Raw genomic sequence first — 17,156 nt, 5'->3', positions numbered from 1 at the left:
CGCCAAATATGAAAAGGACCCAGAGGGCTACTCGCTGATTTTAGTATAGCTTACATCACCCACAATCTAATTCGAGTCATTTTGCATATGGTAAAGGCCCAGATGAGGTTCTTTGTCATAGGCAATGATCCCTCCCCATAAATACGCTCAATTCATTTGACTTGACAGAGTCCTTCATAATGTGAAACAATATTGTGCCACAGGACTCATTAGAAAGGACCATAAAAACACAGTAATACACCTGCATCACTGAGAGCTTCATATGTACACCATCACTAATGCAGTGGCTGTGTTCTTAAATGCATGAAAAACAAACCTTAGTTTTTCATTTAATAATGAAATAGTGATGGATAATGTGATCAACACATTAAAGTCGAAGTATGTATAGAATCGGATTTGTAAAATTGCAAATGCATAACAGATAAATGGGTTAACCGAGGAAATGTCTTGGTTATATGTGACCATATATTAATATATTAATACATTATATATATATTCATTTATTATATATACAATTATATACAGTATATAAGTGTGTGTGTGTTAAATTTGACAGCTCTTAATTATACTCAACATTGGTCATAAAAATGATGCCATTAAACAAACATTAAATACACTTTCTTAATGTTGTTTATATATTAAATCGAATCTTAAAATATATTTAAAAACTTTCATATTAGATGGGATTAATCGTAATTATACATATCATATCATATCATATATATATACATATATATATATATATATATATATATACATACATACATATATATATATATATATATATATATATATATATATATATATATATATATATATATAAATTATTAGTATTTTTTTTATTAAGATTTTGTTATGATGTGATACAGAGAATTATTTTCTCTGTATGTTTTCTGTGAGATTCATCCATATGGCTAATCATGCATCAACTAGTAATCTATACACTTTTAGGGCATCTTTACACTTGGCAGGTTTGGTTCGATTAAAAAGAACAGCTGTTCATTTGAATAAGCAGAAACATCTGAACCTTGGTGTGCACAAAACAAGTGAACGGAGAACCCCTGAAAAAGCTGGCTTTTTCTGACAAACCCTGAAAAGGTGTTTTTTTTTTTTAAAGATCTCTGGTTCAGATTGACTGAAATATGAACACAGCTCATAAAAACTGCCCAATAATTTTGCGACCTCAACTTTATGCCGTTTGCTTTGTATTTTTGGAATCTGTGTTAAAAATTACTAAATGTATTGTAATGTAATATACTTTTAGGTCAAGACCAAAACAACAAAGAAACTGAACAAGTGTCAACAGGACTGTAAAAATAATGCTTCCACAACATTTTTGGTTCCCCAAAGTTTGTTTTTATATATACCTTCGGGACCTATTCTCTATTAGTTGCTTATTAGCATGCATATTACTAGCATGTAAAATGGATTCATGGTGTACTCGCTTATTATATACATTTTTCTGCATTTTGAACACAAACAAAGTTACGGACCGCAGCTCTGATTGGTTGATTTCTTACCGGGAGCGGTCTGTAACTGCAAATGGCAATAGGACCACTGGGAGGAGCCAGAGGAGCTTGATTTTTTTCACAGATTATCTGTCTCATATTCTACTGTCAGGACATGATGACAGGTTTAATAAATATGTAAAAAATATTTTTTTACAAAAGTTCCCTACTGCACCTTTAATCAGTAGTTAATAGTGAGAATTGGTCCCAAAACTAAAGTGTGACCATATGGGTATGTGAATATAACTAATATCTATCTATATACATATTGAAGTGATCTCCTTGACATTGATGTTTCTTTTGTTTGTTTTTTTAGGTTATAATGTGACCACACAAAATAAAGGAGAGAGAAAAACTATATAGAAGACAAAGCTGAGAAATGACACCCAATAATGGTTGCTCACCTCCGATTTTCCGGAAACCCATTTCCAAACTACTAATCCCGCTCTGGCACAGTATGAGTCATCTTCCACACGGAGCTGCACAGCTTCAACTGCATTCTCTACAGGCCAAGAAGGGCAGCAGATCGCATTTAATTTTGAATTTATTCCTGAAAAACTGCTGATGTATATTTCCACCTCTTTGCCTCTGCTTTCACCTTCCCAGGCTTATGATTCATGCTTCCTGTGATTCCAGGCCTGGTTTTTGCATGCCAGAAAAGGTACGACATTAATTATATTTATGTCAATAGCACAAACAGTCACATTTAGAAATAATCATTAAAGTGTGAAAAGTAATTAAACTCTAATTTGAGAGCATGTGCTCTTGTCGTCAGATGTTCTGTGTTAGATCTTCTCCTCTCTGTAATGTTGCAGACAGGACCATTCATAAGACGGCACCTCTAAACTTGGGAACAGTTAATTGATTACCCATGCCACCTTCCCCCTCTGAGCCTTCTCTGTAAAGATAAGTGTCGTCCCTGAAATCGAACCCTCTGCCTGCCACGCTTCCGTCTGATTAGCTGCCGGAACAATTATCTTAATCGTGTCATCTTAACGAACCCCCACGATAAGCCGCCTTGGGGCCAGTAATCCAGAAGACCTTCGCCTACACGGAATACAGTCCCTTATCGCCCCTCCTAATAAAGATGAATTAAGTTGAGGAAAAGACATAAAGTTCCCATTGTGGGTGTTTACGCATGTTTGTTAGTGACAGTTGTTGGTTTATCTAATCAAGATGCTGGGAGTCAAATCACCATCATTGCCGAGCAGCATTTAATGTGTGGAAAAACAATGTTAGGAAAACAAGTTGAGTAATGTTGAGTGAATAGCTCGCTTGCGATGTGCAAAAACAAACTATAATTTACATTTTCTAATTATAATGTGTTTCTTGTCCATGCAAATCTAGCCACTATGATGGCTGCATTTATTTGATCAAAAATACAGTAAAACAGTATTACTGTGAAATATAATCACCTATAATAAATACATGCCTTGTATTTTAATATTTTAAGATTCATTTACTTAATTTGCAATTAAGCTCTGTTACATGTTACATGATCCTACAGGAATTAAAGGAAACGTATTATTATTGTATTTATTATTATTATAGAATTATTATAGTGTAATTTATGTGAAGTAATGTATATTTAGTAGTCCCTATTCATTTTTTTTGTAATAGTTTTAATTAATTTTGTATATTTTGTTTTTAATTCAGTTACATTTATTTTGTAATTTAGTTTTATTTTTGGGCTTTATTTATTATTTTTTATTAATTTTATTAGCTTTTCTAATAGTTTTTTATATAGTATTATTTTTTATTGTTATTTTATTGTTGTTATTTTATATTTTTATTGTTTTATAATTTTTTTATTATTTCTGTTTTAGTCATTTTAGTACATCAAATTAAACAAAGTAAAAATGAGAAATGTTGTTTTGGCAGCTAGCCGAAAAGTTCTTTACTAATATTTATTTTCTGTTAAAGGTGATTTTTAGAGGTTTTAGTCATAGTTAAATATAATAACCCTTGTCTGAACGCTGCAGAAAAGTAATAGCACAACTCTTGTTAACAAAAAAGCCACGTAATTTGAGTTTCCAAATGAGGAAGATTTGTGTGCCAAAGTTTAATAATTGCCTGAATGGCACACAAAAGTTTAAAAAAGCAATTGTTTTTGCAACATAAGCTCAGAGTTTGCAATATGAATGAGAGGGCCTCTATAACATGGCTTTAGTGTGAATTGTATTCTATGGAGAGCAACTGTTAGAAGAGAACCTTGCTAAACAAGTTAATCTTCTATTAACATGTTAGTTAGAGTCTCATAGTTAGTACATCTGTTTTAATGACAAGGTACTGGAACTGTATCACTTCCGTTGAGTAGTGACATTTGTTACCACCACATACAGTTTATTTCTCAAATTAGGATTAGGGGTTTGCTTAACCTTACACAACAAACAAACATTCACCCATAGTAATGCAATGGAAATGAGCTCACTGAAGTGGATGTGGTTTACTGATCTAATAGTATCTTCAGGTTTGAAGGAGGCGAAAGCATAACAGTGGGGTGGAGGAGGCCTGCGTGGTGGGATTCAAAGCAGATGCCCTTTCCCCTGGAAGGCCCCTCCTCTCGGAGCCACACAGATCACAGGAGTTCCCTCTCAGGCCCCGTCAGACCCCTCACGCTCTAACATTTACACTAAATTACCAAGCTTCAAAGTGCACTGTATGTACCCAGACTGAAATGATTAAGCTATAGATCCTGAAAAAAAACAAAACCCAGGATTCAATTTCAGTGTGGAATTTTGCTTACATTGTGATTAATGGATGTGATTTGTTTGGTAAGCCAATCTAAATCTAATTTAGACTTTAATAGGGTATTTCCCAATAATTGCACAATTGCGCAACTCCAAATAAATGACACAATCAGAAAACGTAAAATTGTATTCACATTTCTGCCCTTATTACCATAGACAGCTATATTAATTGTGTTGGGTTTTCTCCATATTGTGACTCTTTGTTCTTGAGCAGACATGTTTTCACTGTAATACTGATACATGAACATGTGCGTACATCTATTTTTCCTTCTACTTGAAGAACAAATTAAACTTTCCCTAAAGTACAGGCACTCCTTCAACTGCAATTATTGTTCCTATTTTCAACCTTTATGTATTGGGTGGAGCATGACATTTCAGAAACAGACGACTTACTCATGTAAGTGCAGTGAGTGTTATTGTAAAAGAAAAGTGACTCAGCTTCAAGAAAATTTGGTTACAAGTCTTGATAAAAAAAAAAAAAAAAATATGGCGCTTTTTGACAGTATAATAATTCTGATGCTTTTCAGCTCAAGTACAAACGACTTTATTTTTAAGGGAATCATAATTTTAGAATTAAGTTAACGTTATAACGTAAAAATGTATCGTTGTATCCTTTTGGTCTCATGAAAATCCATTTGGGTGGTTTTATTTGAGAGTTCACCATCCTCTAGTGGGATATCACAGTATTACATAACCAAGAAACTGCGACGACAAATTATTAACTCGTATCTGACATACAAATACCGTCTCTCTACGATCTCTATGCACTAATTTGAATAACCAGTAAATACAAAACAGAAATAACACATGACAGATAGATTGTGACCTCATCGTGATCGTCATCGACCACACCAAACACACTTTTTTATTTATTTATTTATTATTTTAGTATTGTCCTCTTTCTTTCCCTTTATTATTATTATTATTATTATTATTATTATTTATTGTATTCTATTTCTTTAGGCTAATTACTGTTCTGTTTCTGGTTTGTGCTATGGATTTTTATATCGTTTAATGCTCTTTTTAACTACTATCCTTTCTATTGCTGTTTTAATATTTTTGCGTTTAACTGAAAGTCTTTTTTTTTACTTAAAACATAAAAAAGAAAAACAAATACTTATAATATTATTATTATTCTTTATTTATTGTAATCTATTTCTTTAGGTTAATTACTGTTCTGTTTCTGGTTTGTGCTATGGATTTTTATATCGTTTAATGCTCTTTTTAACTACTATCCTTTCTATTGCTGTTCTAATATTTATACGTTTAACTGAAAGTCTTTTATTTTTTTTACTTAAAACATAAAAAAGAAAAATAAATACACCTGAATAATTACACTGACAAAATTTGTTTATAAAAAAAATATATATATATATATATATATATATATATATATATATATATATATATATATAAAATGTAAAGTAACTATGTAAAGTATTAAAATATGACCAGCAGGTGTCGCACAACATGAACAAGTAAAAACTAGACCGTTAAACGGGGTTCAAGGAAATTTACATAATGTAAATCGCTGCCATTTACTTTCGCTATCAGTATTTAACTCCTTAAAATAAGTAATATTAAAGAACCATCTCTCTTTCCAAAGCTATATCGCCCTGAGTTTGTGTGAGCATTCGGAACATCCAACTTTATATGGATAGGATATAAAAATGTCTGTTAACGATGTAGAAGGTGGACTTAAACGGGAAAACTACCGAAATATATCTGACCTCACCACAATGGCATGAACTTCCTCACACAATCAGCTCTGCCTCATCGGAGGTTGAAAGGCTGTTCCAGGACATCGGCTGAACACAAATGGATGGAAATATACTTGTAATTAAAAAAGCTTATAGTACGACTAATGCAATAATAATAATATTATTTGTTATTATTGTTGTTGTTACATTACTGGTGATTTGATTATTAATTATTATTATTAATAATAATAAAATTAATGATAATTATTGATGAGTGTATGAAATCACTTCTTTAATCATTTTGTGTTGTTATTTTTGAGGACTTTTACTTTGAAAGATGAACTTCCGCTGGGCGTCATAGATCACCGTTAACATCACTGGCTTCACGCTGCTCAGTCATGGAATAAAGCGGTCGCTTATTTCGACCGTAACATCCACGCTGGAGTCCTTAAATCAGTCCAGACTTCATTTTCCCGGATTCGCTAACTATAGAAGACGTGTGTTTCGTCTCTATCATATTGGATATTAACCCAGAAGATTTGCCGAGCTGGATGGGAATGTAGAGCAGCACCATTGTTTTAATTAGCTCGTGAAGTTGGACCCAGCCTGAAAAGAAAAAAAAAATTCAACAAATAACGTTACCCATCAGATGCGGTGTGATCTTTTATCATTTCAACAATTCGCGATCAGATTTCGGAACTAACTGCCAGAGTAGGATGTTTAGGATTTTTCTGAGTCGTTGACATTTTCATTAATGGTATTTCTTTCCATTTTGTTCATGTAACATTAAAAGTGTTGCACTGACAGAGCAGCCAGACTTCTAGTAACGTTAGTCCTGTGGATTGCGACCATTGTCTTATTTTTTTAAATATATATTTGTGAATAAACATTATACAGATCTGCCTGCATTGCACTTTACCCAGATAAACACGATTAAACCTCCATTGAAATAGTTTTGCAGTGTTTCCCTGATTTAAAACACCTGCAGGGGTATATTTGTTTTTTAAATGCAAAACCTTCTTAAAGTAAAATGCGGTAGTTAGACTGTCACAGCCAGGCATGAATTATTTAAACCCTGCTTGCTTATTAGTTACTCGGTTTCCTGCTGGACAAAAGTCTTGACATTTGCAGTTTGACCCAGTGAGTGTGACAGGGATCCAGGAGGGAGTTGGCTTTGCTTTCGGCTCTTGTTTTTGATCCAACTAAATCTCCAGCTGTCAAGACATTCCGCTAAACTTTGCTTTTACACTATTAAAAGCGACCATGTCTTTACTGTGTCGTTCAAAACGCAGAAAAACAGCCCAGTAAGGACGATGCTGGCCATTTTTGGACACGACACGCTTCAGATATCACAATTTATCCGGGACTACTGTGACAGGCATATCTAGATGAGTTTTATTTTATGAACTCGTAGCTGTCAGGAAGAATTTTGGTCGTTTTATAACACGTCTTCTCGTGGATATATCGGCATACATCATGGGTGACGCTAATTTGAACGACTCCAACGTTAAGGTGGCGGTTCGAGTCCGGCCCATGAACCGGAGAGGTGAGTCGAGTTTCAGTTTTGTCACTTGATATGACAGGTCACGTGCAGCCTGTAGTTCAAGCACCATGGTAGTGCTTTCTTGTGGTATTCCTCAGAAGATGTCTAGCTAGCCAGCACACTAGGTTTTGTGACACGACCATTTAAAGCATCATATGATTCGATTTCAGTCTTTCCTTTCTCTTTGTAGTGTTACAAACTCTTGGTACATAAAGAAGATACATAAAGTTGCAAAGACAAAAGTCTAAAAAAAGATTCTTTCTAAAAGTTAAGACTCGTCCACGCCCCCACATCTCTATGTCACTATGTGGGAAGATTTGCATAACGCTGCCCAGATGTACACGCAAAGAAAGAATATTCTTTTTTTTCCCCCCTCATTGTAGTATTGTTGCTGCTGCCAACATATCAAATAGACGCTGTGTTTCATTGTGAAAGCGAAACTACTTTGTTTGGCCTTCCAAAAGAGGACACGACTAGAAATCATGTTTATATCACATTTATAATGGGGTTTATGTTTATGTCTTGTCGCTCTAGCCAGACAGGACATCACAATATGTTAAGGGCATAACATTTCCGTCACACGCTTGAGGTATTCGGCCAATCACAATGCACTGGATAGCTGGCCAATCAGAACACACCTTGCTTTTCAGAACGATGAATGTTGTAAAAATCTACGCGTTTCAGAATGCGGGGCAGAAACAATAATGTACAGTATGTGGAAAATAATGTGTTTTTTTTTAGCCTTAAACACATCCAATACACCAAATAATGTTCTTTTTAGCAGCATCATATGACCCCTTTAATCTGATCAATAATGAGGTTTGACAAAGTTCTGAGAAAGTCCATTTGATCAGGCCATGCCAGCTGGATTCTCTATGTAACGATGCTTGTTGGGTCATATGACCAGATTGAGTTAATAGAAAATATATATTAAAAAAAAGGAGAGAAAAATATTGTGTCAACTCTGATATGTTAAATGTATGATTGCAATATGAAAAATGCCACAATAAAAAGTATAAAAATAAAAAAGAGTTAATAGAAAATGTGATGCTATCTATCTATCCATCCAAGACTTTATTTATATTTGGGTCTTGAACTTTTTAATTCAACTTGAGTATATATGGTGAAGTTCATTAACAATATGTAAAGTGCAAAATATGTATACGTTATCAAACATATAGCATTTATAAAATGATTGGTTGAGAGAAATTATCACATTACATAGCTTAAAGTTGCCGGCAGCTACACATTTCCAGGTTTTCTATGACCAAAGAATCTCTGTGTATTTGATACATGCTAGATGTCTGTCTATCCAGAGGACACCCCATTAATGTCATAGATAGTTTAATTAAATATCCTTTTTTCTATTCACCTTTTCATTTTCTCCAAGATTATTAGCCTGATTACTTGCATGTCTTTCACATGAACGCATGACATTAAAGCAGGTCTTGCCGTGGGAGAACATGTGTCTTGGTAAAGCCACTGAAGCGTGAAATATTTGCTGCATTGTAGTGATGCGGTCACGTGTCCGACTGGAGCGTAACATTCGGTCACAAGACTCCAGCACCGATGGTGTGCTGACAGCCTGTGTGAGCTTTCTGAGTCACATAACACTTCCCAGTCTCCGTTTGTAATGCTGGAATTCTGACCTTCAGTAATGTATTGTTCCGGTTCCCAAGACTTTTCAGACGTTATTCAGAACTTGAATTTGAAAGTTTCTAAATGACACTAAACTTTCTGTTTTACTTGCGCTGTCTCTCTCTGTCTCTCTCTCTTTTTATTTTGGACAAAGGCAGGAAGGGAGTCTGAATGGACTATTTGCCAGCGTTGCATAACCGAACATGTTCCCATGGCCAAAAATGTGTTTGTATTCCTCCAAGAAAATGTTCATTTTAAATCCTAAGACTATGTAAAGATAATTTCCAAAAACCTTTTTGGTGGATAAAGGGATATAGAGGTTTAAATAGTTAATGATTTACCGGTTTAGTTTGAGTACACCAGTTACCTCGCTTCTCACATGGCCTGAAGAATACAGTTACAGTTTCATGTAACTAACTAAACCGTGCATTGGTTTATAGTTTTACTTCCATAAACTTAGGCAAATAATTATAGAAATTAGCTTCAGGGCATTGTCACTGCCTTTTGTTCACTGTAGATAAATAGTCGCTTGGTCTTTGTTATTGTATTCAGGATTCTGTAAATCTTTCCACTTCATCACTGTTCATCAAGATTGCATGTGCTTATCGCTCTCACCTGAGTGACATAATGCAGGAAATTCAGATTTTTGGACTGGCTAGCTCTGGTAAAGCCAGAGGGGTCTCCTTATTGGACCTTGGCCACCAATGCTGGGAGGAAACCAATTGTTTCCTGCTTTAACAGGAAGTTGTCACAGCTGGTGTGGCTTCGGATTGCATCCTTTCCAAGGATTTCTGAGTCAGCTGCAGATGCTTTCCATTTCCCTGTTGTTGTCAGTAGGAGAGTTTGTTGGTTTCAAACATGCTTTGGCCGTGCTGTTGGACTGGGCGTGTTAGTATCAGGCCGTTCCCTTTGTTTGTCAGCAGTCAACAGTGCATCACATAAACTTTCAGCTGACCGAACTGCAAGACTTTATTTGGAATCCATTTATTGGACCGGAAGCTGCTTTTTCAACAGGCTTGCTGCTGACATAGTGTTTGAAGGAATGCTGTTGCAGGTTCTTCCTGCTGTTGCTGTCAGAGTGAAGGCTCTGGCCAAGCTGAGACCCGAGCCAATCCCAGGGTTCAACATTAAGGATGGCCCGATGGCATGTGGCCAATGTTAAGAGAGTTTCGTGCCAGTTCATGGAAGTGTCACTTGATCTGTATAGCCAGTGCTCTGTTGTCACTGGATCTTGTGTTCATTGACCATGTTTCTGTGTTTTTATGTTGTGCAGCTTAAACTAACTTAACTAAACATTTTCTGAGAGTTATAAAAGGATCTTAATTTACTTTCCTTGTCCAATATCTATAAAAAAATTGTGTGTGTACATTTAACATTTTATTTATTATTTCTAATTATTTTCAAGTAATTGTGTACACAAATATTGTTTATTTAAATAATTGTGTTTGCCAGCCAGTGTTATTCTCTAAATTTAAACAAATTATTCCAATGTTTTAAATTAAATAATGCAATGCAAAAACGAAACCAAATCCACTGACGGCATATGCCACATTTTATCAATCTGGTCAATTTTGCTAAATAATCTGAGACCGATCATTGACTATTCTTACTTCTTATGACTACATTCCAGATTAATACATAATTGGACATGAAATATAGATTTTTGCTTTAAATTGTTTTCACATTTGAGAACTTATGACCTGCTGAGTTTATTGCAATTTCACATTAACGAAATTAGAATAGTTGGTTAAATAGTCAATTGATTAAAAAGGATATTGATAAGATTGCCACATGGCATCTGACGTGTGTACAATCATTGCTTTAGTTTCACAGATTTTTTTTCTAATGTTTTTAACAGTCTGTCAAGTGAGGTTATAATGGGTTTTGCTCTGAACTCTTTCCATATCTGTGAGAAATAGTGGTGGATGATTTCAGGAACACTCTCTGTGTCAGAATGCTGGTTTGGTTTCAGTCCTCGAGCAGCATCTCCTGCTGTGAAATAAACCCCTGCTATTGATTTTAGCCTTTTGTTCTGCCTAATCAGGATGACTGGGAACTCAGTAGTTCATAAGATTCTTATTATATACATCTAAGTGACAGAGATGGGACGAACATATTTGGAGTAGCAGTTCCATAGGATGCTTCATCTGATCAGTTTAGTGGCGTTTTATCCATATTTCTTTTATATTTTAACAGTTTTTTTTTGAGGTGATGCATCACAGAATAAATTGAAAATTTATATTATTTGGTTCTTAAATAGCCTCAATGTGTTTTTCCATACAGAAAAAGACCTGAACACAAAATGTGTTGTGGAAATGGAGGGGAATCAAACATATCTGTACCCGGCAAACCTAGGAAAAGATTCCAGGTAAGTCAAATTGGACAATCTGACATACTATATTAAGACTTTTATTCAGCAAGGATGCATTCAATTGTCTGTTTCAAATAAATGCTGTCCCCTTGACATTTTCTATTAATCAAAAAGTCCTGAAAAATGTATTTGTGTTTGTGTTATTGCTACAATATTAAGCTGCAACTGTTTTCACCAGTGACAATAAGAATTGTTTTTTGAGCACAAAATCTGAAATATCAGAATGATTTCTGCTATCACAGGAATAAACTGCATTATAAAATATTAATGTAGAAAACAATTAATATGTAATAATTTTTCACAATATTGCCATTAATGGCGTTTTTGAACAAATGAATGCCACGTTGTTTAACATAATTATTAAAAAACACTAAAAGTCCTACTGACACTAAACTGCACGGTAGTGTAAATTTACCAACATTGTGATTGGTTCAGAATAGCTACTAGTAGTATGCAGAATACCCGGTGACCCACTACATTTGCATACTGCAGTGGTTACTGTATCCCACAATGCTTTTCACTCAACTTGGCTCAACAATAACTGCTGCTGTTTATAACATCTTTTTTCTTGACTCATTATTTGATTGGATTGAGATATTGCAAAAAAATTTGATTTAAAATAACCATTTCTTTCTCCAAGATGAAGAATCGAGGCATTTGAACTCTATTGATTTAAAACAAAAAAATATATACAGCATGGTACTCTTTAAAATGTTACGACACATAATACCTATTGTTCCTAATTTTTTAAAACAGTAATATCTAATGTATACCAAGAGGTTTGTAGAGTTATATGCTGCATCCCAGAATTCCATTCCAAACAAGAGCAGCATTTGTTTCTCTTCCTCTGTCAATCAGATATTTCACGTTTTGGACCCTTCATGAGAACGGGTGCGTCGTTGTCGGTTTGGGTCGGTCGGCTCGTACAATGGGGGCTGAGGGAGAACAGGAATGTGGATGTGCAGTTTTTTTTTTAACGCAGCCTGCTGTTTGCTCCGTCCTGCCGTGTGTCGGGGCATAACTCTCCTCCGTCTTGACTTCCTCTCTTTTTCTCTGCCCTCCGTTGTCACGGAAACGCAGAAGGAGAGTTAACCCTAGGTCATCCATAGCTGAGGAGCTCTTGTGTCTGGAAAAAAGGGGAAAAATACAAGCTAGCTTTAGCATCTGTCGGCCATAAACATTTCCTCTGACTTTTATGGCGGGTAAACAAGAGAGCGCAATTATTTTTTCCCCTCTGCTTTTCTCTTGTGGTGCAGTGCAAACAAAGACAGAGGTTGAACAGGTTTTAAACTTGGAAATGAATGGTCGAGCCGCCTGCTGCCTTCGCACAACAGACAGTTTAATTGCTGCGTTGAGTTCATGTGTCATGCCGCGCTCAGTCACCGGCCCCGTTAATGCCCCCTGCGATGCAGATGCCTCAAATGGCAAGGTTCACATGACCAAAATAGCCTTATTTATGCAGATTCTTGCTGGCGTTTCGCATTAATTATGATCTTTCATGTGCTACAACACATTCAAGACCAATTTTTTGTATGACGGCTACACGTGCAATGTTTATATGTCCATGTATATTAGTCTTTCAGTCCTTTGTGTGGTTGTACCGCTCGAAGCATGTCTAATGGCATCACATACTCAGCCTGAATGAATCTTAGTGCCTGTCCATTTGCTTTAATGAAAGAAAATGACGTTTGAAAGGTTGTATGTTTGTAAGTAGCTCCTAGGGGTGTTTTGGACGGGTTGAGCATTGAACACACCCAAACATGAGCAGTAAGTATTATTACCAAATGTTTGCATGTGCCTGGCAAATCAATGTATTTTTGACTGTATTTATGAATTATGATAGAAATAGCATGCATATCACTTTAGAAAAATCTCTGTATTATTCATAAAGACCAATAATTGCTTGTCACTCCCCACTATTTCATGATTATTAACAGTGTTTTGCAGCTGTGCCCTTGAGTGTAAGGCGTGTGTTAGATTTAGTTAATTTAAGGAGCTGCCAGCACATCCAGACTACAACCATCCCTCCTAAATGCACAAACGTGTACTGGAGAGACAGGGTGTGTTTTATGCAGACAGGAAATCAGCCAGACGTACACTAGTCAGAATGAGTTCAGGTGTGTTGAAGACTCACAGGACTGCCACTCTGTGTAATAAAGTGTTTTTTATTTTAATTTTTTATTATACATCTATCTCTATTAGTGATTGCAGTGATGCACAGAAGTTAGTCACATTCTCAAAGAAACTTCTTCAAAAGCATTTTCAGATATCCTCGATATCTTAAATGTCATGAATGCTTCTTGAATAGGCATGGACATGATGTAAGACATGAGGTCGCTGAACAGTGCTCTCAGATGTTCAGATGCTCTTTAAGCAGGATGAATTCTGACTCTGAAAGTGATTCCAATTATATTGTTGTTGTTGTCATTATAGTTATAGATGTGGTGTTGATTCTGCTGTCATCATAGAATTAGAATGATTATTAAAACATTATATTATATAAGACAATAGCTGTAATTCAATAATAATTACATAGATTATTTGTATTCCTGCTTTCTGCCTAATTGACACCACATGCGTGTGCACATGAATTTGTTCTTAACCACATTGAAGTGTTAATGAATTTGCAGTATTCTAAACGAGAAACCTTATGCCCATGGTTAGTTATTTGCATAAAACACTCCCAAAACCATCTCGGCAAGACCTTTCCTTTACAGTTGTTTGTCAATCTCATATGAAACTCTCCAAAGACACACTCTCACCTAAGAGATGTACAGCAAGGTCCTCAAGCAATGCCAAGAGTACAGTTCTCAAAACTAGTGGAAACACAGTCACCTTTTAATGCAGATCAAGATTACACATATCACATTAGCCAACTATGCATACGTGTATCTGTGGTGTTATTCAGAGAAATTGTGCAGCTCCAGCTGTAAAGCAGCGTTCCACTTTCAGTATGTGTACATATGATGAAATATGTTTATATATAATCTATATATTCTCTCTATAATCTTACAATGGCTAATGCCTACTTACCAACCTTTACATTTCAGCAAATCAGTGAAAATGACTGGATGAGCGTCACATAATGCTAATGAGCACTGCTGATTGAGTTTAATTGTGCACTTTTCGTTACACTGTTGTAATTACCGGGACATTGAGTCACAGTTGGACGACTTTAGCTTAGAGAAATCATTTCTGCATCATGTGGAAGACATGCCCTAGAGTGCCTCCTGTTGCCCTCGGTCTGCTCAAGAGCATTAAGTTCAAGCATGAGCCCATGTCTATTGGTGTGCATACATTCATTAGGACATATCTAGTGGATCATAATTTAGGTCAAGGGTATAAAATGTCATCTTTCCAAGTCACATGCTTCATATTTGCAAGCAACTGAAGCGGAATCACATTTTTTAAAATGACTTTACGTCAGAGCCCAAAAGCTGAAGGGGAGTTCACGTGGGTCTGAGTGCACGGTCAGGTTGTCTTTCTGACTAGCCCGTCATGCAAACCCCAACCACGAGGTGTTAGACAGCGTTTGGCACAACCCCTCGGTCTCTGGCATATTGGCCCTGACAGCTGTCACCGTATCGTACGTCACCAACCCATGAGAAAGCTGCAGTGGACCATAACTAAGGTTCACTCCTTCCTCCCCCTTGTTTTCAGACTTCGGCCCCTGCAAGAATGCAGACAAAGACATGGGGATTTACAGTCCTGGCCTCGAGTCGACAGACACTTAGCGTTGGAGTAGTCGATACACTCTTGAAGGAGAGATTTAAATGGTTCTCTGTAGGAAATGCTTTCCTCAAGCCTATTAGGAATATTAGGACAGTCTGATGAGGCATCGAGTGAATCCATTAACTAGCTCGAAATGAAATCGCAAGCATGTTTCTGGAATGCTCCCTGAGATTGCATGAAAGCCTGATTGAATGTAGTGGAATTAAATGTATGTTTGATGCCAGTCAAAGACAGATTGAGGCCAGTGTCTTGTTTGCTAGACTGCAGACTCGAATCAGCCATCACTTTTTAGCCTGTAAATGGAGGGTTTTCCCTCTGGTGGTGTCAATGTGGTTTTTATTTTCCGCCTGTGGTGCTTTGGTCTCGGTTTCATTTGTATACTATTATAGCACCAAGCCGGAGTGGTGATTGTTTGCAGCACCAATGGAGGGATACAGAGAGTGGGGGAAGGGACGATACTGTTGACACAGTCTTTCATAGCAGCCTCCTCCCCTATACACAGTTCCTTGGATAATAAATGTACTACTATTAAAAGTAGCGACCGTTTGTGATGAACTCGCTGTTATTGTGTGGCGAACAAAGTCTAATTTTTCAAACCAGTGACCTTCATTGCAGTGTTTGCCACAGCGTTATTTTGTAAGCATGGTAAACATTTAATTATTCATTTTGACATGATTTGAGTAAGCTAAATTGATTTATATGCAGTAACTGTGGGAAGGGCTAGATGATAATATATTCTTTTTTTTGTTCCATATTTTGTTTGCAACTAAGTATGGAGTTTGCAATCAAATTCCTGAAAGACTGTAGTTTTTCCTTTTTAAATCACAGCTTGCGATCATTCATTATAGTGGTATTTGATATTTAATAAATGTCAGTAGCCAAAATGCAGATTACATTTTTTTTTTAATAGAAACTTTTTTAACATTATAAATGCATTCCCTTTTGATTAAATAAATGTTTCCTTGCTAAAAAAAATATATATATATTTTTTTTTAAACCAAAACTTTCAAATGGTAGAGTTTAAAAATAATTATTTGTTAATATGCAAGTTGTTATTTTTTCTGTATTTGCTTGTTTGTCCAGCCCTTACTGCAGGATTTTTCCTGGTTTGGGGGAAGGGTCTTATGTGAGCTTGTCTTTGCTGCATGCTGCCAAACCGTCACTTTCTAAATGAGTGTTTTTGTGTGTGCGATTGCTAAAGAAAGTGAGAGTCTGCGTCTTCCCCGGCTGCTGAGGACTCTGCTCAGTCAGTGCTGCCTCATATCAGGAAGCCTCTGACTCACTCCCACAAAAACAATGTCGTAAAGCAATATACCGGATTACTAGCGAGGCTACTCGATGACATCATGAGAGAACTCATGTGATTAACAGCACCGCAGCGCTGATCCCAGTTCTAGCTAGAGTGTCTCTCAGCGATTGGTCTCACCTGTCACTGAGACATTTTTTGGGTAATAACAACCACATGCCTCCGCCTCCTGTAGGGAAAGCAGGCACAGGCGTAGAGCCGCAGCATACGCATTTTTCATTTGTACAGTTGGCTCATGGATGATTCCGATCTGTGCAGATGTACAGGACAGCCGTGTTAGGACAACACAGAGTGATGCATTGTGGGTTTAGTCCAGCAATGTTTGGAAATCAGACTGGGAACTTGGGAGCAGCTGCCAGCTTTTCTTAGGTTGTCATGGCTTCCGTCATTGGACAGTCAGAAACACGAATCTAACAAAGAACCAATTATACTTTTCTCCAGTTATTTTATTTTTTTAATATGTTGTTTTACATAGTTTTTATTTTAATTGTTGGTTTATGTTATTAATTTATTTATTTGATTTAGCTAACTATGAAGTGATAAAGCATCCATTTCAATTTTGCCAATTTATACCTAAACACATTTTTATTTTATTTTGAATTGATTCC

At 36.1% G+C, this 17,156-nt stretch overlaps 1 protein-coding gene across 4 annotated transcripts in view; it reads left to right on the top strand.

The window, feature by feature from the left end:
* The first annotated feature begins 6,322 nt into the window (after positions 1–6,322).
* LOC113099644 (kinesin-like protein KIF13B) overlaps positions 6,323–17,156 on the top strand; it is a 44,635-nt gene continuing 33,801 nt past the window's right edge. For 2 of the 4 annotated variants that reach the window (XM_026264526.1, XM_026264528.1), the window contains exons 1-2: positions 6,324–7,504; positions 11,423–11,507. In XM_026264526.1, the coding sequence (XP_026120311.1) occupies positions 7,435–7,504; positions 11,423–11,507 (155 nt within the window). In that variant the 5' untranslated portion in view covers positions 6,324–7,434. Of the gene's footprint in view, positions 7,505–11,422; positions 11,508–17,156 lie in introns of all 4 variants that reach the window. The other 2 variants (XM_026264527.1, XM_026264525.1) reach the window with 2 other exon arrangements.

The sequence above is a fragment of the Carassius auratus genome, unplaced genomic scaffold (genome assembly GCF_003368295.1).
Source record: "Carassius auratus strain Wakin unplaced genomic scaffold, ASM336829v1 scaf_tig00216989, whole genome shotgun sequence".
Lineage (NCBI taxonomy): Eukaryota > Metazoa > Chordata > Actinopteri > Cypriniformes > Cyprinidae > Carassius > Carassius auratus.
This window is presented reverse-complemented; position numbering and strand designations above follow the sequence as displayed.